General features: G+C 37.4%; 1 protein-coding gene across 31 annotated transcripts in view; it reads left to right on the top strand.

Moving 5' to 3' along the window:
- Positions 1–27910, top strand: part of DLG2 (discs large MAGUK scaffold protein 2) — a 1974117-nt gene that overhangs the window by 592998 nt on the left and 1353209 nt on the right. For 5 of the 31 annotated variants that reach the window (XM_084975558.1, XM_084975552.1, XM_084975549.1 and 2 more), the window contains exon 1: positions 5171–5507. The exons of the other annotated variants lie outside the window; for them this stretch is intronic. In XM_084975558.1, coding sequence (XP_084831684.1) covers positions 5466–5507 — 42 coding nt within the window. In that variant the 5' untranslated portion in view covers positions 5171–5465. Of the gene's footprint in view, positions 1–5170; positions 5508–27910 lie in introns of those variants that run through there. 31 annotated transcript variants of the gene reach the window in all.

Raw genomic sequence — 27910 nt, 5'->3', positions numbered from 1 at the left:
TTCCTCTACATGTACTCTGGAATCCATCTCTTCCTACATTCGTGGGAGCCTCAGCCATCAGTTTTCCCTCTCTTTTATTTACAGCAGTGGGTTTCAAATCTTAAATGAAAGCCACCTAGAAGGCTTGTTTCCACAGATTCCTGAGCTATATACCTAGTTTCTGATTTGGTAGTTCTGGGATATGGCCTGAGATTTTCATTGCTAACAGATTCCCAGCTTACGCTGATTCTGTGAGCCCCCAAACCATACTTTGAGAACCATTGCCCGAGACTCTAGAGCAGGAGTTAGCAAGCCACAAGCTAAAACATGTTTTTACATTTTTTAAATGGCTGAAAATAATCAAAAGAATAGTATTTCCTGACATTAGAGCATGAAATTCAATGTTAATGCATAAAGTTTTGTTGGAACACATTATGTAATGTCTGTCCCTGATTTCTCACCACAGCATCATAGTGAGTAGCTGTAATAGAGTTGAGCAGCTGTGACCATGATCCTATGGCTTGCAAGCCCTATGGCTCTTAGCCCCTTTGTGGAATCTGTTGACACCTGTGCTAAGTAATTCTCAGTCTTAGATACATGTTGGAATCCCCTGAGGAGCTTTATAAAATACTGATGCCTGGGTTCCACCCCTAGAGATTGTGATTTAATTGGTCTGGAGTAAAACCTAAAGGATCCTTAACATTTAAGCATACCTATCTGTTTTGTCTAAATAAAACAAAAATCAAGCAAACTATGAAAGTTACTCTGCCTAAAAGAAAGGACTAGGTAGTCTAATCTGATTTTACACATAAAGAAAAAATTGTCCAGAGATATGAATTATCTGTCTATATCAACATTATTGTTCTTATTATCATATATTAATAAATTAGACTTGGATATTGCTTTAATATTTTCAAAAACCTTTTTTGATAAAACTAGGTTATATTCTAAAAAGTATTATGTGCCTGTCTTAGTCCATTCGGGCTGCTGTAGGTGCATACTGTAGACTGGGTGGCTTATAAACATCAGAAATATATCTCTCACAATTCTAGAGTCTGTAAGTCCAGGATTAAGGTGCCAGATCATTTGGTGTCTGGTGAGAGTCAGTTTCCTGGTTCATAGATAAATGGCTTTTTTTTCTGTGTCCTCACATGGTAGAAGGGGCAAGGGAGCTTTGGGCCTTTTTAATGAAGATACTAATCCCATTCATTAGGACCTAATCACCTTTCAAAGTCCTCACCTCCAAATACCACCATATTGGGGATTAGATTTCAACGTATGGGTTTGGGAAGAACACAAATTCAGTCTATAGCAATGCTCATTGTTAAAAAAATACTCTGTATAACTGAATCACTTTGTTGTACAGCAGAAATTATCACAGCACTGTAAATCAGCTATACTTCAATAAAACTCTAAGAAAGAAAAAAAAGATACACACATGGAAATAAAAAGGATAAAATGGTTAAAAAAGGAAAAGAAAGGAAAGAAATACAAATAGATGTGGAAGTCAGGTTCTAAATTCAATGCATAAGGTATAAAATTGCCTAGTTTCAAGTTTACCTGATAGCCACTTTTTCTGTTAAGAACCAAATAAAGTAATAGGCTTGTGTTTAAGGGTCATGCTTTAAGACTATATTATGCACACTAGAATTACATGCATTCCAGGGAGATGTTCTCACTAAATGGGGCACTCAGGACTGCATATCAACTCAGAAGTTGGTAGGTTTCCATCCCATGCATCATGATCATCCCTTGACCTGTGCTCACTGAATGCCATGCAATTACATGTCCTAATATTTTTTCCTCTCCTGTGTCTGTTTCTCTCATTTACCGAGAGAGAATAGTTGTATATATAGTTCATTGTGGGTGAGATCTCTGCAGTATATAGAAGAGTATAAAATGAAAAATGAAAGGTAATGTCTTATTCCTCACCTAAGCCAAGTCCCAGTTCTCAATGATTGATGTCAAAATTTCATGCACACACATGCAAACACACATAGCCCTAACACACTTGTATATGAATATAACATGAGTAGAAGCTCACACCATACATACTCTTAAGTGACTTGTTTTTACAATTAATAATTCCAATACAGGAATGTGTACACGTACCTTATATTTTTCTAGTAATTATATAGTAGTAGTAGTATAGATAAATTGTAGTATAGATAAATTGTAGTATAGATAAATTGTAATCTTTCAAGTAAGTCTTGCACTAATTAATATTTATCATATTTATATCTCTGTATCTATATATCTATCTTGGATTAATTCCTGTAAGTTGACATTGAATTATTATATCAGAGATATAATGTGCTTTTTTAATGTCTGATAGATTTCCCTCTAAAAAGTTTCCACCAATTAATGCATCTCCATTAGCATTTTTAATGTGCCGTGTGGTCTTTTTGTGCATTGACACTTTATGGTCTTTGTCTAATTTTTCATTTAGTTTTATATGTTTTCTTAGTGATTTATAAAAATTCTTTGTATTTTAAGGAAACTTTCCATTGAATATGTTGCAAATATTTTCCCAGTTTGTCACTTGTCTTTGTACATAATTTAGCCAAGCAGAAGTTTTATAAATTTATATACTCACTCTTGTTTATCTTTTCTTATATGCTTTCACTCTTCTCTATCCCATATTACACAAAATCTAAAACAAAACCAAATCTATGTTTTCTTCTAATATATTTATGGTTTCAATTTTTATACTTAAGTCTTTGATCCATCTGGACTATTTTGGTGACAGAATTCATCCTTAGTCATCTCAATGACACTATGAGTTCAGAATTATCCCCCTTTTATAAATCTCCTTTTTACAAATGGTAGAAAGAAAGGATCTGATGGAATTTTCTAGGACTTTTTTGCTTGTGAGCATTGGAGCCTAGATTTATTGTGTTACTACTAAAAATATGTAGCCAGTTATAATTTCCTTCTATGACTGTAAATATTATTCTGTTAGCAGGTATGTGCCCAGTCTAAGCCTTTGCCTACAAATAGGGAATAGGTTTGAGGGGAACATTGTCTTTGTAGTTAATGCCTCATTTTCTGCATCTATAAATTAAGATTAATATGTTAGTTATTCTAGTTCACTTAGGAAATTGACCAGTAAATCGACAGGTACAGGTACAGTACATGTCTCTACTGGAATGCTATGGGATGAATAAGTGTTTGTGTGAGCTTTAAGTGGGGGTGTGTAAGTCTAAGAGCCTTTTCTTGGGATGTATACACATTAACACTGCTCCTAAGTCAACCACAAGTCCTCACTGATTGCCTTATCAGGGAAGCCTACATGTGCTTTTTCACCTGTAACTTCATTTTTATTTAATCCTTTCCTGTGAACTGTTCTGAGACTTTGAGCATTTTTCAGGTCTTTGTCTCTCTCTCTCCTGGGCCATCCAAATATCCTAGTGTGTATTAAGATAATAATAAAAAAAAAGATGTGAAGTTGCTTTTGCCCACTATACCTAATGGAAAAAATGAACAATACTTATTCACAGATTGAAAATATAGTTTTTAAAAATCCTTTGAACTCCCAAAGGAGAAAATCATTTAAAAATTCTCCTTTGTGTTCTCCATGGCATTGAGTTTCTATGTTTGGATTCATTTATTGGGAAGAGCTGCAGGAAACGTGACCTGCTATGACCTTAGGAGAAGAAAGTCTTATTGACTGAAATGCTTGGTTCTGCATTTAAAGCCATTAATAAAAGTTGTGAAATGATGAAGAGTTGGGCATCCGTGTCAATTTTCTGATGTCCTGGAAGTCCCTGGTTGTGTTGCAATTTGTAATTACCTACACTGATATGACGGACGGAACTGGAAATCAAATTAAGTGGCTGCCTTCTCTTAGGATGCTAAATAATCTCTAGCTTAAGACAAGATTGCCTTTTCCTTCCTAAAAAAGGCACAAACAATGACAGCCCAAAATAGCTATTTAGTCAGAACTGACGACACTTTCTGAATGCTTGTCATTAAGAGAGAAATAGAAAATCCTGCTTTTCGTCTTCTTTTAATTTCTCTCTCTTAAATTCTTTGCTTCCTCCTGAAGCTGCCCAGAAGAAATGCCCAGTGGCTCTGACAGTGCCTCAGCCCCACTGCAGCCTCCAGAGGGGAGGTGGCTTATGCAAAACATATGAAAGAAAAATCCTAAAAGTCACTGCAGCTTTTTCTAGTGAGTTATGCTGATCTTCCCTCTTGCTGTAAGCTGATGGGGAAACGTCGTGGCAAAGACAAACCACTCTTTTTCCTCCTACTATTTTTGCTGCAGTGAGAACTGTTCATTTCTGCTTGCATTTCGCCAGATAGCTTTAGAATTCTAGCTGAGCATGAGGGCTTCCTAAAGCTGGAAATAAGAGTTTAGAACCTAAATTGGACTTTGTCCTTTTGACTCAGTAAAAATTGAGTTAATTTGCCGCATCCAGTGCCTGAGAGGAATGACAACAAACAGTAGGATCTGAGGAGGTTTTTGATTGAAGTTCCCCCCCCCTTATGGATTCATGGGGACAGAAGCTTTTAGTTTTCTTTCTCCTCCTCTCCCTTCCAGAACCAGCTGAACATATTACATTCAGCAGCAGTAGCTACTGAATCTGTGCTTACGTTATCCCCTGGAATCTTCTGTCTTCCTTCTAATCCCACCTTCTATTATTACCCATTGCCATTTATCAATAAAGGTTAGTTTTGGAAAATTGAATGCCTAGTTTTATTAAGAGCCGAGCAACTTTAAACATCCCCTGTAAGATGTAACAGCTATTACAGGACAGGGAAGTGAGAGAAGGTGGTACTTCTCAGCCATGTAACTGCAAATCACCCCAGGGGAACCCAGCTTACATTTTTAGGGGACTTTAGGAGACAGTGGTCCTTAGGTCTTGTTCCTCTTCCACATGGAAAAGCAGAATGAGACATACTTGCAGTGATTGGTAGTATTTGCCAAACAGGGTGCTGCATCAGAATAGCCTGGAATATAGTGCAGAGCTCATATTAAACCTCCAAAGGGAAAAGGGTTTCCTCTTCATTTACAGTCTGCCCGATGCAATCCCCTTATAAAGTATCTAATAGGATAACACCAGGGCTCTCCAGAAACATAAGTAACTCATTGGTTAAATTTCAATTCTTCACCTTTCCCACCCACCCCCCTCCTTCCTGGGTGAGCTCATTCCCCCTCCCGATTTTTTTTTTTTTTTTTAAACCCAGTGATTTAAAATGCTAGAAGGAAAAGCAACTGAAGTCTTAACTTTCAGATGCTGAATTCTCGGCTAATTGAAATTACTGGGCACAATGCTATATATAGCCAATGAAGAGATTTTGAGCCCTCACTCAGTGCCTTCAAGACATGTCGTTTTGTAGTCAGAGAAAACAGAGATCAATGCATTTTCAAACTGACAGAGGGAACGGATGCTCCTTAGTAGCACATGCCCAGGATCGTGTGTGTGGGGCTTGCGCTGTGCTGAGAAGCTGAATACCGGTCCATATGCTCCTTATTTACTGCAATGTTCTTTGCATGTTACTGTGCACTCCGGACTAACGTGAAGGTAAGAGGAGGCGAGCCGGCCACTGGGCACAATATACATGTTAAATCAGCTGCAGAAAATGTCTACCTTGTGTAGCTTCAGGACTTTTCGGATTGCTGGCTGAGCAGGCAGATTATTACAGGTGGTTGCAAGGGCTTTGTTTTATTGTTGCCATGCAGCCTCGCCGGGGAGCATGTTGGAACGCTGCTGTGAAGTGACCTTCAGGTTTAACTGTTTGCAATTCAGGTTCACGCTCACACTTGGGGGGTGGAGTGGGGGGAGGAAAAGATGAAAATTATTTAGGTAGGCCAGAACCAAGAAATCAGAGGAGGTAGAAAACCATAGAGCATGCTTTAGATTAGGATTTAAAGTCTTTCTTTTAAAAAGTGCTGTGAGCTGCCTGTGTTCCTGCAGCTTAATTGTTTAAGTGCCGGGGATTAAATTTAGTGGCTGTAATGGCATTAGGATGGGATCTGTGGGAGACCTGGCCGTTCTGTTCATATAAACAAATTATTATCATTGGAAGTTGGTGATATTGATCATACGAATTCTCAGCTCTGGGTGGACTGCTTGCTTGGGCTGTGTGAGCACCGCTGCCCCGGCATTGTCACCCCACTGACATTCGCTTGCTGTAGCTAATGAGCATCTATCTGAAGTTGAGCCTAAGTTTGGGAGATTTACCCCTTGTCAGGAAGGACAGTGTTATTATTGGAGAGGTTTTCTGACACGGTGTTCATTCAGCACTGAGCCAGACAGACAGGCCAGCTGTGGAATTCCAGTTGCATAATTTAATTGAATTATATCCTCTGTTAGCATTTTGAACTTGTATTCCTTATTGAAGGGAAACCACAAGGAAAGTGATTGCCTTTCAGAAGTAAAATAGTAAACAGGCAATTAAGCTTTAATACCTAAAATAGAATTTTTTTTTAAGTCAATGTCAAGTGTTTTTTCCCTTTTATTTTTACTGAGGGAGTATTTTAATGTGTCTGGGTACTAAAGTTTCATTTTCTGTGTTTACAAGTTTTATTAAAGAGCTCCCTGCTGCTCACTCTTTTGCAAGCCTTTTTGTTTTCTATTTGAATTTCAAACAGGTAGTATTTATGTTTTGATGACCAATTCTTTTACAACTACAGCCTGCAAGCATTTTGTGGGTCATTTTGCAGAGTTCTACAGAATTTACTTTCTGCTACTTTTAAGATTAACTTCAACAGTCTTTTTTTTTTTTTTTTTTTCCCATGCCTAAAATAGGTATGGCAAACAACATGAAAATAAGTATTTAAAAAGTTAGGGAGTTTGCCCAAATATCAACTTGGATTTCTCCATCACCACTTCCTGTTCCACCTTATTGCTGTGGCATGTATGTTTTATAAGCTCCATGAATTGTAAATATTTTCCTCCTTATGTTTTTTTGAAGGCAGATCACACTTTTTTTCAAAGAACTCTCCATAAATAATTTAGCTATAAGAGGTAATGATTGTAATGACATTTCATTGTTACATTTCAGAAGTTCAGGAAAACCTGAGTCCAAAGTTCCTTTGATAGGGGTTTTGGGAAATTTCTTTTTTCTTTCTCTTCCTTCCTTCCTTCCTTCCCTCCCTCCCTCCCTCCTTTCTTTCTTTCTTTCTTTCTTTCTTTCTTTCTTTCTTTCTTTCTTTCTTTCTTTCTCTCTCTCTCTCTCTCTCTCTCTCTCTCTCTCTTTCTTTCTTTCTTTCTTTCTTTCTTCTGCTAACTCCTATCAGTGTTCTTTGTGGGCTTTGTTTTAATTTTTTTAAGTTCATATGCAAAAGAATGAAAAGAGTTTTACCAAAAATATCTTAATTCAGATGACTTTTGGATAATAAATTCTTAGTACTGTTGGTGAATCTGTACTAAGATATAAACCTCTGATACATTAATCAGTAGAAACTCAGACCATGTACATTGCCACATACAGCATATCTAACCTTGTTTTGAGTAGTTTAACCTCAACTTTAAATATGCTTATGCTTTTCAATAAGTAGCTCTTGCATATTTTATAATTTTCTTTCAGGGTTATCTTTTCCTTCTAAGATGGCAAGTTTTGTAAAAGAGTTTGCAGTTCACTTGGGGTCTGATAAATACCAAGTTGGTGCAATAAAGTCTTACCTGGTATTTTTATTTTTAATTTTTGTTTTACTTTATATTATGTTTATATTATTTTATGTTTTAAAAATATTTGATTTAATTTCCATTGTGCCAAGAATCACTTATTTGCTTGGTTATGGTAATATCTCCTTTACAGTGTGTGGCTTCTCATGTTGCCATAATTTAATGTGATTGGTGTTACAGTGACCCATATCTCGTGTTTATGTTCTTCTGTACTGAATAAGCCCCTGATGTTACAATGTTTTATTCTAGAATGATTGTTTTGTTAATTGGACCTTTATAATTTAGTACAGTGAAAAAGATTTTTTGAGAGTGGTATGTTTTAATATATTTCATATGTTTTTTGGGTAATGTACAAGGCATTAAATCTGAAATATAATCCAGATTTATGGACTACCATTTATCTATCAAAAAAACTTATTCAATGAATTAAAAAAAAATTAAAGGACAGCTATGATTTATGCACTGTGCTAGTCTGGGAAACTAAGATCAATAGAAAATTATCCTTGCTTTCAAGAAGCTTCCAGTCTTGGAAAGGACACAGATATATAAACAAATAAGTGGTCTGAAATATACAGGACCACTAATGGACATTAATGCAGGCCATTGTAGGCACAAACCCAAATGGAACATTGGCCAATTGTACATGGACTTGATTGAGAAAGTTTTCACTGTGAAGTCACCTCAGAGTTGAATCTTGACAGCTAAGGGAGTTTTGCCCAAGCAGCCTGGAGTAAAGAAGGCATGCCTGGTAAAGGGAATAACAGAAGCACTTTGGAGAGTTGCAAATAACTGAAGTGGATGGAGTGTGGGGTCTTGCAAGTCTGAACATGACCTGCTAGGGTTCACATAAATGGAACCAAAGGCAGTGCTGTGAGAATCAACTGAGCAATCATCACAATCTAACTCCATAGAAATTGTGTTAATTCGCCCCTGTATCTAGGAGACCTTTCCACAGAGAGAAAAGAAAACTTCTAGACAAAGGATATTAATGCTGTTATGTGCTTTCTTGTTAGTGCTGTTTGAGTTTAATAAGTATTCGTATTTTATTGGCTTGGGTTTATCTTTTCACTTTTTAGGGATTATGATTAAAACAATTTAATCAGAGTCTTCTCACATGAAAGGAGCAATATGATCATTACAGAGGTGTATAATTCCTCTTCCATCTCAAATTGTCTATATTGTACAAAAATACCTCTTTTGATAAGAAAACGTATAGAAAGTTTATTGCACCAGATGTCTATCTTGTCTATAGAAATGACTCTACTTTAGAAAGTAATGATATTGATGATGACAACATACCTAGGTGACGCCTTTTGCTTTTCTAAATAATTTTTTGTTCTTCACCTCATTATTTCCCTCCTTTCATCCTGCTGCTTTATACATACTCATATACCTGCAAACCTACAATATCTGAAATATAAATGGCAGGATTAGACCCATGTCACAGATAAGAAAACTAAGGTACAGAAAGGAAATAGCCAGTTATTCTGTTCTACTGTGTGTCAGAAGCAGACCTAGTATGGGTCTCAGATCTATACATCCTCCTGTCTACCCCAAAGATTCAAGAATTCTGCTCTTTTATTTTTGAAATTCCTTAAGGGTAAATATAAGAGCTTTTTAGAAAAAGAGCGTGGCAGAACGATTTTAAAGCATTGGTTTTGTGGGTTCTAAATCTTTAGGTCTGTCTTCTCCATCTGTGTATAGACATTTTGTGTATAAGAAACTCTCTTCACCTACCTGAAATTCAATTTTTATCTATAAAATAAGGATAAAGATTTTAGCTCTTGCACTTATTAAAATTATGTGAAAGAAGTCATGTAACCATTGTAAAAAAAAGTTCTTGGACTATAAGAGCTCAATTAATTCAATTCATTATTGATAAAGTTGAGGCCACCAAGTAGGAATAAGACTTCAGGGTTGGCTTTAATAAGAACCAGGATAAAATTCTAGTAATTGAGCCCACTTATAAGATATCTGTAGTTGATGAGAAGCATATCCATATATAATGTCTCCTTTCCTACAACTATTACCATCTCTACCACATGTACACATATGCTAATGTGGAAACTCTATGGAAGCTGAAAGTTGAGTTTGTTTTATTCACATCCATATCAATATCAAGACCAGTGCCAAGGTCATAGTAAGTGCTTAATATATATTTTTTAAATGATTGCATTAATGAAGTTTCAGATTTCTCTTTATTACTTAATTAGCTTCTTTCCAGATTTAGTTACCTTAATATTAGTACTTGTTAAATTATCTTGAGATAAAGGAAAAATGAGACGACAGACTTTAAAGTCATATAGGCTTGGGTTTGAGTGCTGCATTTGGCAATCACAAACCACTTGCCCTCAGTCATGTCCATAACCTGCAAGGCAGGTTATAGAGCTAGGTTGGAAGAATCAATAATTCACATGAAAACAACTTATTGGATGCCTAAACACCCAGAATTCAGACATGCATCGTGCTCATTTCTACCAGGTTTGCTCAGTGAAACAGCTTTTTCCCAGATACCCTCTGGTTTTCTACCTCTGAGCCCTTGCTAGAATTGTTTTCTGCAATGGGAATCCCTTCTCTGTATAGTCATGCTTATCTAAATTCTGTCCTTCTTTTAAAAAAATAGTACAGGGCATCTGTCTTCCAATAAGTTGACTCCAGCCACACTAATTCCCTTACTTTATCCCTCCTTTGATTAAGTGAGTGTAATCTCTCCATCATTCATGGCAATAAATCCCATATTGCCTTCTGTCATCATCTGTATTATACTAGCTTTATTATCTTTGACTACTAGCTTTTTTTATGTTTTGGTATTGTCTCACCTGAACTAGATTTTAAATACTTTGAGGACAGGAACTGTATACTAATTTCTTCTTCTTTTTTTTTTCCTTAGTTTGTATTTTGGGAATTCACAAAAATGATTGAGGGACTAATTGAAAGGGAAATTTGCAGAAACTTTTTCTACTTATGCTGCTAACACCTATTCTTTGCTAGATTCCATGGTGGTCCCACATATTGATGTTTTTAATATACACTATTCGTTGTTGATAGGGCTTGAAATCATTCATCAGCCTGTGTAGACAGTTTACATAACATTCATGGCCCTCCAAATCAGGGGTGATCTTTCTCAGGATTCCAGCTGAATAATCTCTTTTAGGAGGCCAATAGTATATTAATTTCCCTGGGCCCCAATGTAATGGCCTTCAAATGGTTGTGAGCCTACTCAGTATATTGGATTTATAATACCTAACCCTACTCAAAACATTGGATTTATAATTTCTAATTTGTCTCTTTAATTCAAAACTTTAAAAAATGATACAAAAAGTTGATAATAAAATAACATAATGAACAATGGTGATAACAGCTACCATTTGTCAAGCTCTTAGCATGAGCTATGGACTATACCAATAACTTTGAAAATATTCTCTCAAAACCCTTTCCAGTGACCTATAATGTAATAAGCATCATCTTCATCATCATCATTTTGTAGATGAAGAAACAAATTTAGGGAACAAAAATAACTTGTGCAATGTTACAGCTATTAGTATCCTATGCAGCCAGCTTTTAAATCAGGCCTTGAAACAGCTTTAAAAACCTTCCTAGGAGTTCCCGTCGTGGCGCAGTGGTTAACGAATCCGACTAGGAACCATGAGGTTGCGGGTTCGGTCCCTGCCCTTGCTCAGTGGGTTAACGATCCGGCGTTGCCGTGAGCTGTGGTGTAGGTTGCAGACGCGGCTCGGATCCCGCGTTGCTGTGGCTCTGGCGTAGGCCGGTGGCTACAGCTCCGATTCAACCCCTAGCCTGGGAACCTCCATATGCCGCGGGAGCGGCCCAAGAAATAGCAACAACAACAACAAAAGACAAAAAAAAAAAAAAAAATAAAATAAAATAAAAACCTTCCTAGATAGATAACATAGATAGTTGAATATAATTAGTGTCTCACAGATACCTCAAATATTTTTTAAAAATAAAATAAGGAATTAATTAAGTAATAAAACTGCATATATTTTACCTAGTATGACTTTACTATTCCTTCTCTTGAGGTCTTTCCAATGAATGATGGTTAGAGTCAGAGGGTGAGGTTTTTTTCCTGTATTCTACATTCATTCACCAAATACTTAATGAGCATGTATTATGTGTCAGGCACTGACCTAGTTGCTAAAAATACAGGGTAGAATAGACAATAATCCCTATCCTTATAGAATTTACATGCTTGTGAGGTAGGCACACAATAAAAAACATAGTTAAGTAAAATTTATGGTATGTAATGATAAATGCTAAGAAGAAAAACATGGATGGCTCCATCAATCAAAAGTGTGGGAGTTCCCATCATAGCTCAGTGGTAAGGAGACCAGCTAGTATCCATGGGGCCTTGGGTTTGATCCCTGGCCCTGCTCAGTGGGTTAGGGATCTGGTATTGCTGAGAGCTGTGGTGTAGGTTGCAGATGTTGCTCGGATCCAGAGTTGCTGGTTGTGGTGTAGACAGGCAGCTGTAACTCTTGATTCCACCTCTAGCCTGGGAACTTTCATATGCCATAGTTGTGGCCCTAAAAAGCAAAAAAAAAAGAAAAGAAAAAAGGTGTGAATGTGAGTAGGGGTTGAAGGGTTGAAGTAACAGTTTTAGCTAACGAAGTTAGTGAGAGTCTCACTAGGAAGGTGACTTTTGAGTAGAGACCTAAAGGATGTGAAGGGATTAACCATGTAGGAAAGGGTAACAGATAGTGCAAAGGCCCTGAGGTGGGAGCCTGTGTGATATTTTAAGGAATGTCTTAGAAGCCAGTGTCGCTAGCAAGAGAAATGTCAAAACGATATCAAAATGAGCAGATCATGGAATGCTTTGTAAGTTAGGCTTTTTCTTTTAGTGAAATGGAAAGCAGGTAGGGTATTAAGCAAAGGAGTCACATGACTTGGCTCAGGTCACTCAGGCTGCTGTATATAAAAGAGACTTCTAAGGGGACAAGGGCTGGCACAGGGAGACCAGTTAGAACTTCTTACAGTAATCCAGATAAGGGATGTTAATAGTTTGGATCAATTAGGTTGGTGCCAGTAAGACTGGGGGCAAGTTGTCCAGTTCTGTATATAATTTTACTTTTAGGTATTCATCTTCTTCATTGTCTTTTCCTGCCCTGGTTATAAGTTCTCCTCAGCTGTAGGGTCCTGGTCCTCAGCTTCTCTGTATTTGATCTGTATTAAGTAGAGAAAAATGCTTTCATACACGGTTGCATTGCAGTTTTAAGGCTTTTTAATTCTGTGGACATTTTGATGGATAGATTATGCAAAACTTGTGTCATACATGTGCATTCAAGTCTTCATTTTATTTTTGACTTCAGATCTGATCCTCAGGGGACCCCCCCTAGTTCTGAAATAAATCTATCCTAAGCTACTTGAGGACAGGGATAATGTCTTATATGATTTTGCAACCCTATTACCTTGCACTTTGCAAATGATCAATAAATATTTGCCGAATGAATGAATGTTAGCTGCTCACAGAGCTTACTACATTTTGCACAGTGTCTCTTTGGATTAGGTATGGTACCACCAAATAAAATAGATATGCAACAGGGAGAATGGGTTTTGTTTTCAACAAAATCTTCTCTAATGGCAAATTATTGCCTCTTTTATGGCAATAAATGAGACAGTATTTCTCTAACATCAGAATCTCTGGGAATCTGGGAATGACCCTAGGTAATTCTTATCATAAGACAAATTTGGGAAACACTGTCACACTGTCTTATAACTTCTGTTTGGAATTAAAACAGTGAGTCAGGGAGTTCCCATCGTGGCACAGTGGTTAACGAATCCGACTAGGAACCATGAGGTTGCAGGTTCAATCCCTGCCCTTGCTCAGTGGGTTAACAATCCGACGTTGCTGTGAGCTGTGGTGCAGGTTGCAGACGCAGCTCGGATCCTGCGTTGCTGTGACTCCAGCGTCTACAGCTCTGATTCGACCCCTAGCCTGGGAACCTCCATATGCCCCAGGAGCGGCCCAAGAAATGGCAAAAAGACAAAAAAAAAAAAACCCAAAAAACAGTGAGTCAGCAAGTTTGTTGAAAAACTGTTATATGTTCATATTTACCTAGGTAACATGCGTAGCCAAAGTATTTAAAACTTTTTTGACTGCAACCCATAAAGAATATAAATGAAAAATTATAACTCTATACAAGTTTCACAAAGTAGTGCTTAACTTCACCAAAAGCTATCCATTTTGAATATTTTCTATTCTATTTTGACTTTTGAAATTTCATTTCTTTTTTATAATTTCGGTCAAAGTTTACTGAATGTTTTATAATCATAAAAATGATTGAAGAAATATAATTTATACTGACTAACTTAAAACAGACTTCTTCATGTACCTTTTTTAATGAATTTTTTTTGTTTGGTTTTAGGTTTTTTTCAAATTTTGTAGTTGGGGGGAGGGGTCAAAGAATAGTGACTTTATTCAGAAAGCCAGTAGACCAAGGAGATAGAGGACTAGTGTCCCAAAGAACTTTCTTACCTCATTTAGAGTTCATGTTTCTTTTATACTAAAATGGTGGTGTTGGTGGTAGTGGTGGTGTGACATTGTGAGCCTCTTGGTGCCTGAATCCTTTTTTAAAAAATTATTGGAATTATTATTATTATTGTTATTATTATTATTTACAATGTGTAAGTTTCAAGTGTACAACCAAGTGAATCAGTTACACATATACTTTTCTTTTTCAGGTTTTTTTCCCATATAGGTTATTACAGATTATTGAGTAGAGTTCCCTGTACTACATAGTAGGTCCTTATTACTTATCTCTTTCATATACAGTAGTGTGTATATGTTAACCCCAAGGCCCTAATTTAGCCTACCCCCATGTTTCCTCTTTGGGAACCATAAGTTTTTTTTTGAGATCTGTGAGTACGTTTCTGTCTTGTAAATAAGTTCATTTGTATCATTTTATTTTTTTTATTTTATTTTACTTTATTTTATTTTATTTTTTAGGGCTGCACCTGCAGCATATGGAAGTTCCCAGGTCAGGGGTCAAATTGGAGCTACATCACAGCTACAGCAATACAAGGTCCAAGCCATGACTGTGCCCTACACCACAGCTCACGGCAATGCTGGATTCATAACTCACTGAGAGAGGCCAGGGATTGAACCTGAATCCTCATGGATACTAGTTGGTTTTGTAACCAACTAAGCCGTAATGGAACTCCCTGCATCGTTTTTAAAAATAGAGTCCACATATAAGTGTTATCAATGAATTTGAAAGGATGCAGCATGGGTGGTAAGTTACAATTTTAAAACACTGTAATGTATCCCCTGTTTTGAGGAACATAGCACCTCAATTAGGAATATGCGAGTAAAAGATGACAAATTACAAGAGCCAGCCCGCACCAAGAGAAAATATGTGGAAGTCCTGTACTGAACAGGGAGGCTGGTTCATTTACCGATTAATATACTCATTTGGCAATTCATGGTTCAGCACTTACTTCCTTGGCACTGCTCCTTGAAACTTAGCCCATCCACATACATACCTCAGAATGCCCAATAGCAATAGTTAGTGTTTAGAGAGTGCTTAGGATGTGTTAGGCACTGTTCAAAGTACTTCATTCATTTAATCTTCAAAATAACCCTAAGAGAAGTTTTGTTATTAAACCTGTTTTACAGGTGGAGGGACTCAGTCCCAGAGGTTTAGTTATTCAGGTCCTCACACAAGTAATTTGTGGTTATCAGAATAAGTGCCAGACATAGGAACCAGTGCTTGGGGCTGGCCATTACCTGGTAGGACACCACTCTTAGTTTTGACCCTGCCTCTGTACTTGATATTCTGACTTTTAAGTCTGGCTTTTGACTGCTCTTGATCTGCTTTGCATCTCTTTATTTTCAGTAACTCTGTTGAGCTATCCTCTGGCTAGTTAGATTTTGCATCCAATGCAGATCCCCCCAGTGTCCCCTGATTTGGCCATATCATAGTTTCTGCCGTTACCCAGAAGAATTTCCATAGGTCTTACAACCTATACCCTCCCATTGAATCTGGGGGTGCTTATATTGAAGAGACATTATAACCAAATGAAGTACGGGTGCCTTTTGAAAGAGGCCTATTTGTTCAACTCTGCACCTGTCATTAGTGCAGTAAATGAGGTAATACAACTTTCCAGAATAAATTGGTATTGCTTGGAGAACCGAGCACTTGAGAATTGAAAAGGGAAAAATGAACAATAAAAAAGGAAACATTTGACCCTGGGAAGATCTGGCCCTAAATATTTCCCAAATATAAACTAGATCTTTTCCTTTTGTTTAGACTCATAAAATGACTGACAACTTCAAAATAGGCAGAATTTAATTGAAAGAAGCTGAGGGCATATCTTTTTAAAAATGAAAGATGAATAGCAGGAGACAAATTTTGAATCTTGTTTTGTTTACTTATTGTTTAGTTTCTAATGGGTGTACTTAGATTTACATGCTGTTTTAAAAGTGTATATAGACATTTATTTTTAAAGGTTCTACTTAGATTTATTTATTTTTTAAGGTTATACTTAGATTCAAAGAGGAAAATGAGGCCATGAGGTATGCAGTGAGCCTGTAAGAAAGATAATAAGGTAAATTTCTGAAGTGGGTTCCTGAATCTTCTTGGAGCCCTGTGCATTTGTGTTGGATGTTTAGTCAATTAAGTTATAATCTGAACTCTCTAAAACTTTTCAGGACAAGTAAATTTAGGAATCAGTTGTACATGAGTTAATATGCATTATATCTCAGTTGATTTTAAGATTATAAAGGTAGTGTATGCTCATTATAGAAATTATGTAAATATAAACAAGGACAAAAAATTTATACTTGCTCATAACATTGAAACTCAATTTAGTTCTGTGTTTTTTTTCATTCTTCCTTATGTATGTGTATACATGTGTGTTTATAAACGTGATGAGTTATGTGTCTAATATAGCTAGGATTCAGGTATATTATTTGTACCCTGTGTTTTTGCTCAATACCGTGTCATAAAAACATTCTCATGCCTTTAATAATTCTTCATAAGCATCTTTTTAAATGGCTGCATAATAGGGGAGCTTTTTTTTTTTGAAAAGTAAATAAAAAGGTAGACAGGGACTGAAAGCATTTTCTCAGACCATTACTTTTCAGCAGAGGTTAGAAAGCTTTCAAGTGTAACCTTGGCATAGCTTTGAAATGAGATAGTTTGGGGAAAAAAATATATGGTGAGTCTGAGTTTCAAAAGGATCATTGCCATTGAACTTCAAAATATGTATACTTAATGCAAATGTACTTCTCTAGCTAGTCCCCTAATATGTCTCTACACCCAAACCACCAAATAATTTGCTTTGAGTTGTGTGTGTGTGTATGTGTGTGTGTGTGTGTGTGTGTGCGCGCGCGCATAGGATTATTTTAAATAGAAGCCAACCAGATAACTTCCTTATTTATCATTACTATTCTCCTAGGCATTTAGAATGGGAATGTTGATATTACTTTTTCGACTCTCTAGCCCCAGTGGAAATTTAATCAGTTCGCAAAAACTAAACTGTCTGCCTTTGAATGATTTTTTCCACTTCCCGTTTCTTTCTACCTCTTTTCTCCTCAGCGAAGGCTCTCATCATATCTCACTGTATGGCCACAGGCATATCCTGACTGCCTTTTCTATTCTCCCTCTGTTTCTCTTCCAAATGTGTCCTCCCTATGGGGGCACCCAATTTATTTGTCTAAAAACAGATAAGACCTGGCGATCCATTTCTCCACTCAAAAACTTTGTTTTTCCTCTTGCCATCAAAAGTCTTCAACCTCACTGTATGGCCTCAACCACCTTTCCATAACTGCTTCCTGGCAGACCCCACTTAAACTCAACATAGGCAGCCAAATTCCATTCTAGCCACGTCTCCACCTGCTGCTCATGCCATAGAGGAGATGTGTAAAATAGATGTTTGGTAGAAAACCTAGGTTTGAAATTCATCTCCACTTAGAAAATAGTCTGCCACACTGCTAGGTAAGTAACTTTGGTATTTCTGATGTTTAATCGCTAGATGTCTTAATTGAGATGGTGATCAGAGCATCCACCTAATATCATGTACAAAGCTTGAAACAGACAGTCTCAGAGATATTCAGGACCTATTCAGAAGATGTTTAAATAGTTTAAGAAAGCCAGTGTAATGCCAAAAGAAGCAGTGAAGAAGATTTGCTTTAAACTTGGTAGTTGTGAATTTGTGTTGCTGATGGTTCCCTTACGGTATATTTTGAATCGAGGGGATATGAGCTAGGACCCAATTTCTTTCTAAAATTTTGGGAGTTCCCATCGTGGTGCAGTGGAAAGGAATCTGACCAGGAACCATGCGGTTGTGGGTTCTAGCCCTGGCCTCACTCACTGGGTTAAGGATCTGGCATTGCCGTGAGCTGTGGGGTAGGTTGCAGATGCAGCTTAGATCTGGCGTTGCTGTGGCTGTGGCATAGCCTGGCATCTACAGCTCTGATTAGACCCCTAGCCTGGGAACCTCCATATGCCACTGGTGTGGCCCTAAAAAGACAAAAAAAAAAAAAAAAAAATTGGAGTTCATGAGAATAGAGACTGTAAAACAATATTTAGTCTTACAGTTGAGGAGGTGAGAAAAATCACCCTCAGTGTCTGCAGTTATACACATCCCAGCCAAGATCTCTACATGATACACAACCTCAGTCAACTAAATAAGAAGCCCTCGAAAATTCTTGGGAAACCAATCACAAAATTTGCATAATTTTTTCCTTAGTGGGCAGAGGTCGTTAATCCTGAAAAAAAATTATTAATTCTAGAATAATAAAGGGTAGCAAACCTTTTAAGTAATATTTTTATACTATAAAATAATTATATATCTTTGGCAGCCTATGTATTTGTACTTTTAAAGATAGTTTGCTAGATTAGAGTATTTAACACATTACTTTAAGAATCAAGGAATTTATTTTGACTTGAAATTTTAAGGTAGAAAATATAATCTGACTATTTGTGAATTGTATTGAAACATATAATAAATCTTAAAACTCCCTATATTTTAAACTTCATTTATTAACTATAAAAGAATTACTTAAATACCTGGGAAGATTTGTTTTTTTATTCATATAAAGTACTTTAAAAAGAAATTAATCTATGAAATTTATGAATGCAGGTTAAATTGTTTAAGGGAAATTAAATTAAATCAAGAAAACTTGATTGTAAAAATCTTACTGGATTTATAAATAGAACAGTGCAATTATAAATTAACCTTATAAAGTTAAGTTGCAGCTAAGATTCGAATTTGTAACTTAAAAAAACTAAATTAATTTTGTAAATCAGGAGAACGTCAAATAATCTTTTCCATACACAAAAGATGCCTTAAAACAGCACCAAAACACACTTATTGAACCTTGTAGTGTTGTTACAAAGCATAAACAGAATAAGAAAACACTTTGTAAATTCTAGGACAGTATAAAAGTATTTGTCATTATTCTTGTTTTGCTTAGTCTATTACTTCAGTTTAGAAAGATATCTGTCTTTTCTCTCTGCTACATAATAACAGTCTGGGTCATCTAGAACCTGCCAGTTTGTTTCTTCTCCCAGATGAAATTTCTGTTTCCCATCCTTTCATTATTTTGTATTATTTTGTATCATTGGTATAACATATATTATACTTTGTATTACTAGTATAGCACTTTCTATTAATTGTGTAATGAGTATCCCTTATATTGGCAGTATTTACTCATGTTTATTTCCTTTATTAGAACATGAATTCCACATCTTTGGTTTATTTTTTTAAAGCAAACATTAGTTCAGTCTCCCTTATGTCCTAAACCCTGTATTCTGTACAAGGTGCAGAGCCATTATTAAGAAATGGTATCTATGTCTGTGTGTTGTAGGTAATGAATTATTGAATTGAATTGAATTTGAAATAAAAATCATTCTGCCTAAAGAAAATTCTATGATGAAACTTTTAGCGAAGGAGTTGATTACTTCAAAAAATTCAATTATTGCAAATAACAGATAAGAGAAATTCATAATGTGTTAAATAAAAAGTGAGACTTGGCCAGTGCTGTGAAAAGGACTTACTTTTCCCCTTAGATCTAAAACATTGTTTTTGTGCAGATAAACAAGATAGAAGATAGTTTTACAAAATGATTAGAGCAGTGGAGGCTGGAGGGATGGGGTGGGTGGTGGTGGAGACTGGAAGACAGAATTGTTGATCTGTAACGAGACTCACTCATGGCTGTCTGCCTGTTCTCATTATATAGACTTCACTGCCCACCTCTCATTCCTTTTCTTCTTTCCAGTCCACCACAATCAGCAAGGCTGTTTCCCCTTTCCTTTAGTCCAGCAGTCAATAACATTGATTTTCACAGCACTAGGTGATTCTCACCTCTTCTCTCATTATCTCCCCCTTCAGGGCTAAACAAAGCCAAGGTCCCTGGTGTGCACCACAGTCTGCAGAGCCTGTAAGACAGAAATGGCTAGAGGCAGGATGTAGGGCTCAGGTTGGGTGGGAGGGATGGTCATTGCCGTAAAATCTCTCAGGAATATCCTAGGCAGAATATTTTTGACACAATCTTAAGGGATAATATATCCACCAGGAAAAAGAGCACACAAAAACATCTATCTTTTTCACTGCAGTTCCATTGAGTAGGCTGAGGGAGAAAAAGCCCCAGGGTCCTATTTCTATGTGTAACTCTTACCAAGACTATTCAGATAGACAGATACAACCCCTGGGGAAGAGGCCAACTATTGGGAATGAGTCAAGGAGCAGCAGTGTATAATGGGTTGGGTATGGGGAAGAGGCCAACTCTTGGGAATGAGTCAAGGAATTGTTACTGTCCTAATTGAAGAGATTGTGAAACTGAAACTTAGAGAGGTTCATGAATGTGCTTAAGTAATGTAGCAAGAAGATGACAGAGCCAGTCCTTCCCAGATATACCATACTGCCTTGCAGAACCCCTGATTTCTCTTCATGAGAGTTTATGCAAAAACGTCAATAATCAGAAAGAGTAGAAACATGGCCCCTTTGTAAAAAGATGAAGGTGAAAGTGGTAGAATCTGTTTTGATTTGGTAGTCTTGGGAGGGAATGATAGAGAAGAGAGTTTTGTTGTCTAGCCAAGGGAAAACACAACTGAGAGAGATAAACTTCAAGTACTGTTTAGGAAAGACTTAGCCCAGGCTTGTGAAGATGTGCCTAGATGCAGGCCCCCCCCACCCCGTTGTTTTTTTTTTTGTTTCTGTTTTTGTTTTTTTGTCTTTGGTCTTTTAGGGCCACACTGGTGGCATATGGAGGTTCCCAGGCTAGGGGTCGAATCAGAGCTGCAGAGGGCAGCCTACACCACAGCCACACCAACATGGGATCTGAGCCGGTCTGTGACCTACACCACAGCTCAAGGCAACACCAGATCCTTAACCCACTGAGTAAGGCCAGGGATCGAACCTGCATCCTCATGGATGCTAGTCAGGTTTGTTAGCCACTGAGCCACTATGGGAACTCCTAGAGGCAGGGCTTTAAAGTTCCAAAGAGGAATTTTGGGTTGTTGGACTCTTTCGCCTACAATGCTCTGGAATTTTGTGTTACCTCCAATAACACTGCCTCTTCAATATAACAGCCCTGGATTTGAATTTCATCTCTACCTCTTTCCACCTGTTCGAGTCTGAGCTATTCGTATCACCATCCTACCTTAGTTTCCTCATTCATCCAATGGGATGCTAATGTCTATCATATAGACACAGATTTCACTGTGCAACTTACATGTGCAAACATTCACAAGTGCTGCAAAGTATCTTATACAAAAGGGAAACCTAGAAGGTGGCAGATTCCTTCCTTCTTCAGTGATGTCCACCCCAACCACCAACATAACTTGAACATGAATTCCCCATCCTCCTTTCTGCTGAAGTACAATTAAGGGCGGTGTTATTACTCCCCAGGGACACTCCTCAGGAAACAAAGCCTTGGCAGTCAACATCGCAGTCAACAGTAACAATTAACTTCAAGCCTAACTTCATGTGGTGGAGGGATGTGGGTGTCCCTAGGGCTGTCTAGCAGTTTTTGAAGATGAGCCCTAGAGCTCTAGAGCTGTGCTGTCCAAGAGATTAGCCACTAGTCACATGTGGCTGCTGAGCATTTGAAAAGTGGCTGGTTTGAACTGAGATCATTATCAGTGTAAAATATATATTATATTTGGAAGACTTAGTATGGGGAAAAAAGTAAAGTATCTCAAATTTTTTCTTAGTTACATTTGGATACAATAATACTTTCGATATATAGGTTAAATAAAATATAGCATTTTTTTTTCTTTTTACTCTTCAATGTGACTACTAGGAATTTTTAAACTGCATATATGGCTCCCATTTTGGTTCTCTTATTTCTCTTGAGCAATGCTGTCTTGGAGGCTAAAGTAACTCATTCTTTCCATGGATAATGAGATTCTTGATCAAGAAATTCTGAAGGGGTTTTTATAACCAATCTTTGAGATAGATGGGTAAGACTCCTTTTAGCCCTTTGATTCTAGGATCTTAACAGAATCATTGAATGTTAGACTTAAAAAGGAACTTAGAGTTTCAACTCTCAGATGAGGACCAGAAAGGTTAAGTGATTTGAACAGATTGCTAATGTCCAATATATTTTTCTTTTCATTAAAATGTACTGCCTCTCAGATGCATGACTGCTTTTCCCAATGAACCTAAATGTTTATACCATTTTGGGATAATACAAACTCTGCCATTTGGGTGCAGACCTATTTCCTTGGAACAGAATGTTTTCTTCTCTGCCCTGTTCCATTGTGGTCCCAGGGGAGAATTCCTATTTGGCCTTCAAAATCATATATTAGTTTAACCTCCTCAGTGAATCCTTCCTGCCCCAAGCAAAATTAGTCACCTTCCACTCCACCTTGTCTACATTGCTCTATTTTAGTTCCAAACACACTCTGTGGTATTGACTGACTTACATATAAACCCCTTAAGGCAAAGTATCTGTTTCGTGGCCCAACATTGGGTTCATGGTGAGCCCACAGTAAATATTTACTGAGCTATTTTTTGAAAATCCCCACAGACTCCACCTTTACATTCTTATGTGTGTTATTCTGTAGGCTACAGTCTATGAAAATTGGGAGGAAAATAAATCTCAACCAACTCTGTATGTGCGTGTGTGTGTGTGTGTGTGTGTGTGTGTGTGTGTGGTTTTTAATCATGCATACTTAACCAAATGCCAAATGTGTTGGAAATGCCATTCCTTAACACTTATCTACAATCTCCCAGTTAGTCATATGTTGAATTTCCTCATCAAGGAAATCTTCTCTATATAAATGAATTTGGACCTGTCAGTCAAGCAGACTGAGTAGGCCTGAAGAAGCCATGATTCAGACAATCTTATTTCCATGGTGTATGCTTTAAATGCCACATCCTCAGTCAGCAGTTAGTCTCCCATGAAAGCAAAATTGAGCTTTGCATTCCCTTTGGGTTTTAAAGATGCATATTGAAGTTTGTGCTAGGAAGTACAAATGTGTTGCCATACTAGTGATGCATTTCTTTAATGGCCTTCTGGCTTTCTTGAAGTGAGATTTAGAAATGGGTCCATTTCCTCAGAAAATTGATTATAATTTTCCATAAATCTTGTCTATTGATACCTTCATTTTAGTATTAAAAATGTGTACTAGTTCAGGGAGTTCTCATGATGATGCAGCAGACATGAATCAGGCTAGGAACTATGCGGTTACGGGTTTGATCCCTGGCCTCGCTAAGTGGGTTAAGGATCCAGTGTTGCTGTGAGCTGTGGTGTAGGTTGCAGACATGGCTCAGATATGGCATGGCTGTGGCTCTGCTGTAGGCCAGCAGCTGTAGCGCAGATTAGACCCCTAACCTGGGAATATCCATATGTTGTGGGTGCGGCCCTAAAAAAAAAAAAAAAAAAAAAAAATGTGTACTAGTTCAAAGAAAGGGGGAATGAGTTTTTTAGCTTGCTGTACCTTGGATTCAGTTCTTTTCCCTCTTTCTATGAATGTCAGGACAGGGGACAATCCCACTATATAGAAATCCAGCTTGAGCCCTTGCCCCAACTCTTCTATTTTGTTCTCACTGCTGACATTTTTATTTTCCAGGCTGCAGAAGCATACACCTGTACTCATACTGGTCCATCATATTCACAAACACCGACATAAGATTTTAAACTCATGTAATGAAGGCTCATTTATTTACTTATTCACCTTTCATTTATAGACACTGACTATGTTTTAGCCACAGAAGCAGGCATCTCCAGGTATAACTTCTGTGTAAATCTCTGTTTCAGAGATGAAGTAACTAAAACTAAGAGAGATTAAACGACCTCTCTGAAGTCGTTGCTGATAAATAGTGGACTAAGCACTTATACTGGTCTTCATGGTGTAAAAAAACGTGTGCTCTCTCTGTAACACCCCACTGCTCCAGAGTGTAAATGAGAGAGTGGCTCACAGTGGTTAAGAATGGGAGAAATCTGGGGTCAGAATTCCTAGGTTTGAATCCAGACGCTACTACTCAGTAGTCTTGGGAATGTTACTTACTGCCGCTGAGCGTCCACCTTCCTTTTCTGTAAAGTCTGGGTAATCACGTTACTTACTTTGTGGGGTTAAATTAAGGGTTATATAAATTAATCCCTATTATGGTTTTAGCAGAGGATAGGGTATTTGGTAAAGAGTAGGTATTACTACTGTTACTGCTATCATCATCATTATCACCATCATTCTCATCACTCGGCTGTGCCTACTTATAAGTATTAATAATTTTTAATACTTAATATGAGTTAGCCACTGTATTAGGTATTTTAACTATACTTACTTTTCACAAGATGTCTGAGGTAGCCAGAATTACCCTTTTTTGTAGATGAGGAAACCAAAACTTTCAAATGTATAGGTCCTTTTCCAAGGTAATATGGTTGGAAAGTGGGAGAGCTTTACCTAACTTCAATCTCCTTCTAATATGCCATTCTGACTCCCGGAATTTCTCTCCAGCCACCTTAAGTATCTCTCTGTTTCCAAAGAGAAGCTGTTACAGTTGGGTTCTTTCCTTAATGTTGTAGTTGGAGCCTCAGAGGATAAGAAATGCATGAAAATCGATGTGTAGCCCTCTATCTGCACAGCGATGAACTAAAATCTTGGTCCCACAAACTCCCACTCTTATGCATATGGAAGTTCCTGGACCAGGAATTGAATTTGAGCAGTGCTGGATCCTTAGCCCACTGTGCCACAGTGGGAAACTCCCTCTTGGTGCCACTAACTCCCACTCTTGCTGGATAAGGCTGCTCTGGTGTCTATTATCTGCGTAAACCTCTGTTTCCTTCTCAGCTGAAAACTGCCATTTCCCTCTCTGTTTCCAACAAGATTCACAGCTCTAGAGGTCTAGGTGGAAAGACCCTCATTCCGTTCTTTTAGCCTAGTGTCTGTGAGTTGATCTATCAATGTGCATAATTTTGGAGGCTTCAGAAACAGTCTGATTCTTCTATGACATTGTTTTGCACTATAGAAATTTCCACCCACAGTCCACAACCCTTGTGCAGATCATGCTTTTTCTTCCATCTCTACTATATCACTACTCCTTCAAGATGCCTTTTTTTTTTTTTTTTTTTTTTTTTTGCTGGGGCTGCTGAAATATATTCCTAAGTGAGGCTTCCGCCATCTATTCTTGACCTACTTCTGACTATTTTCCATAATGCAACCAGAGATAGATTTTTTTCAGATATGAATTTGATAATGTCACATACCTGCTTAAAGTGTTTAAAAGGCTTCCCCTTGCTCCCAAGATGTTTTACAAGTTCTTGTGTGATCTGGCTCCAGCCTGCCCTTCTATCATTTCCACTACCATACTTCCTTTTTTCCTTGTCTGAGCCACACTCTGCTCTCTTCAACGTCTCAAAATGTCAGATTTCTTTTCAATATAATCTTTGCTGTATTCCCCCTCTAGAAAGACCTCCACCAAACCTTCATCTGGTTAATTCCACTCACTCTTCAGATCTCATCTCAAACCTCCATCCTTCAGGAAAACCATTCCTACCCCTCTATTCTCACTCTGGTCCCATCTATAAACTCTCATATAATCTGAACCCATTCTTTATAGTACTTACTATACTTTTCTTAAATACATGTACCTCTTGGATTATTTGATTATTGCTTGTTTCCCAAGGAGCCATCAAATTGTGGAAACCAAGTCAGTTATGTCTACATTTTTTCCTCAGCCTTAGACACAGTACTTGATACACAAAATGCCCAACATAAATATATATTACAAAAGTGAATGGTAAAATGACCTCTGCACTGTGTCCCCAGAGTGGATGAAGTGGGCTGATTCAGTATGCGTTCCCTGCGTTCTTACAGCATTGGTCTTCAGTCCAGAAAAGAGTTCTCATTCCACTTCTTATGGATCTCAGTTCTGGTGAGCAGGAAGGTACCGCAAGAGTCCAAACGTCCTCATGTACGTAGATCCATTGGCAGTTCAAAGGAGGGCTTCCTGTATAATGAGTGTCTGTTTTCTGCTGGATGCCATCGTAAATGCGTTGCATGCCTGATGATTTCTTCATCTTTACCCCTTGCATAAAGCTCTAAGTTCAGTTGTGTTGACTTTAAAACTGTTGGTCTTTACATCAATGCACCTCAAAATTTACTACGATTAAGACTCATCCAGATAGCTTGTGACAGTACAGATTCCTGGGTTTTGCTCCCAGAGAATGTGATTTCTTCAGTTTTGAGGAGGGACCAGGAATATACTGCTGCTGCTTCTGGTCTGTGGACCACATATTAGCCCTATATTATAGCTCAACACCTCCAAGAATTCCTGATATCCTGACACTGACTATACTTGTAAGCTATTTAATCTCTCAGTCCTCTATTTTCTACTCTGTAAAATGGAGACAGTGATAGTTTCCTCATTATCACAGAGATATTTGAAGAACTACATACGATCATTTGATATGAAGAGTACATAAAAACCTAACAGTGATACTCTCTGTTTAATGTTTCATGTCTCAGTTGTAAAGAGTTATGGGCATGATAAATGACAGAAGGAGGCAAACATTTTTTATAAGCTGTCAGCTTATTTTCTCCAAATTATCATGTCTCCTGTCCCAGATAATATATTTTTGTTTGATGATATATCCATCATCTACTCTTCTCTGACCTGGAGCACACTAATAATTGCCACCCCTTGGCTCTGTGCGTGTGTTACCCTTGCTGTGGGTAACAGGTAACAGATGTGTCAAATCACCAGGTGCTTTTTTTTCTTGTCACAAGTATGTCCCTCTCTTGTACACCTGCTATATTTTGGTATATGCTAAAGTTAATTTCTCAGGGATGCAGAAATATTTAGGATTAATTTACAATAAAGATGAAAAAATGGATCTGTTATTAAAGAAAATAATATACATGCTGTATCCTTGAGGCTAATATTTTAACTGATATTTGACAGATTAAATACCTTGGGCATCCCCTGTGACTCCATTAACATGATTATTTGTGCTGAATTTATTAAACTAAGGATCTTAGCCTGGACTGGGCTTTAAATTTGAATTGAGATTTACATGTATGTTTATTCTTTGAAGGAATCAGGTTTTTATCATTGGTTTAATTTGCTTATAATTTGGAGAATCATCGGTTCTTGAAGTTGTCTTAAAAATCAATTTTCGGGGCTTTCCTATCATGGCACAGTGGAAACGAATCCAACTAGGAACCATGAGGTTGCGGGTTCAATCCCTGGCCTCGCTTAGTGGGTTAAGGATCTGGTGTTGCCATGAGCTGTGGTGTAGGTCACAGACGTGTCCCAGATCCGATGTTGCTGTGGCTGTGGTATAGGCCAGCAACTGTAGGGCCAATTCAACCCCTAGCCTGGGAACCTCCATAGGCTGTACCTGTGGCCCTAAAAAGAAAAAAATAATAATAAATTTTAGGGACATTTTCAACTTCACTATGTATAAAATCCAGACTGTGAGAAAATCTGTAGGTCAAATGCCTCAGGTTTTTCCACAGATTAATTATAAGGAAAGAAAGGGATAGAGCAGAAAGTTATAGGGTATGAGATACACAACTAAGCTATAGTGTCAAGGAATACATAATTGGGTAGATAGACTACAAGGAAATAGAAGAAAAAAATAATTACAAAAGTCAGATACAATTACTTTTAAGGGAATGAAGGGGTTGTGGTTGGCCTGAGGTACATGGAGACTTCTATGGTGACTGGCAAAGTTCTATTTCTTGACATTAGAAGTTATAGGGATTTAGCTTATATGATTCATCAAATTTTATTCTTTCCGTGTTCTCTATATCTCTGCTTTATTTTACAGCTAAAAAGCTTTAATACACAGAAAAAAGATAAGTCAATTTTACTACCATTGTTTT

The sequence above is a fragment of the Sus scrofa genome, chromosome 9 (genome assembly GCF_054392235.1).
Source record: "Sus scrofa isolate SSC_HxYL_T2T_F1_AM1 chromosome 9, Sscrofa_HxYL_maternal_Yorkshire_Landrace_v2.0, whole genome shotgun sequence".
NCBI classification, from domain to species: domain Eukaryota; kingdom Metazoa; phylum Chordata; class Mammalia; order Artiodactyla; family Suidae; genus Sus; species Sus scrofa.
This window is presented reverse-complemented; position numbering and strand designations above follow the sequence as displayed.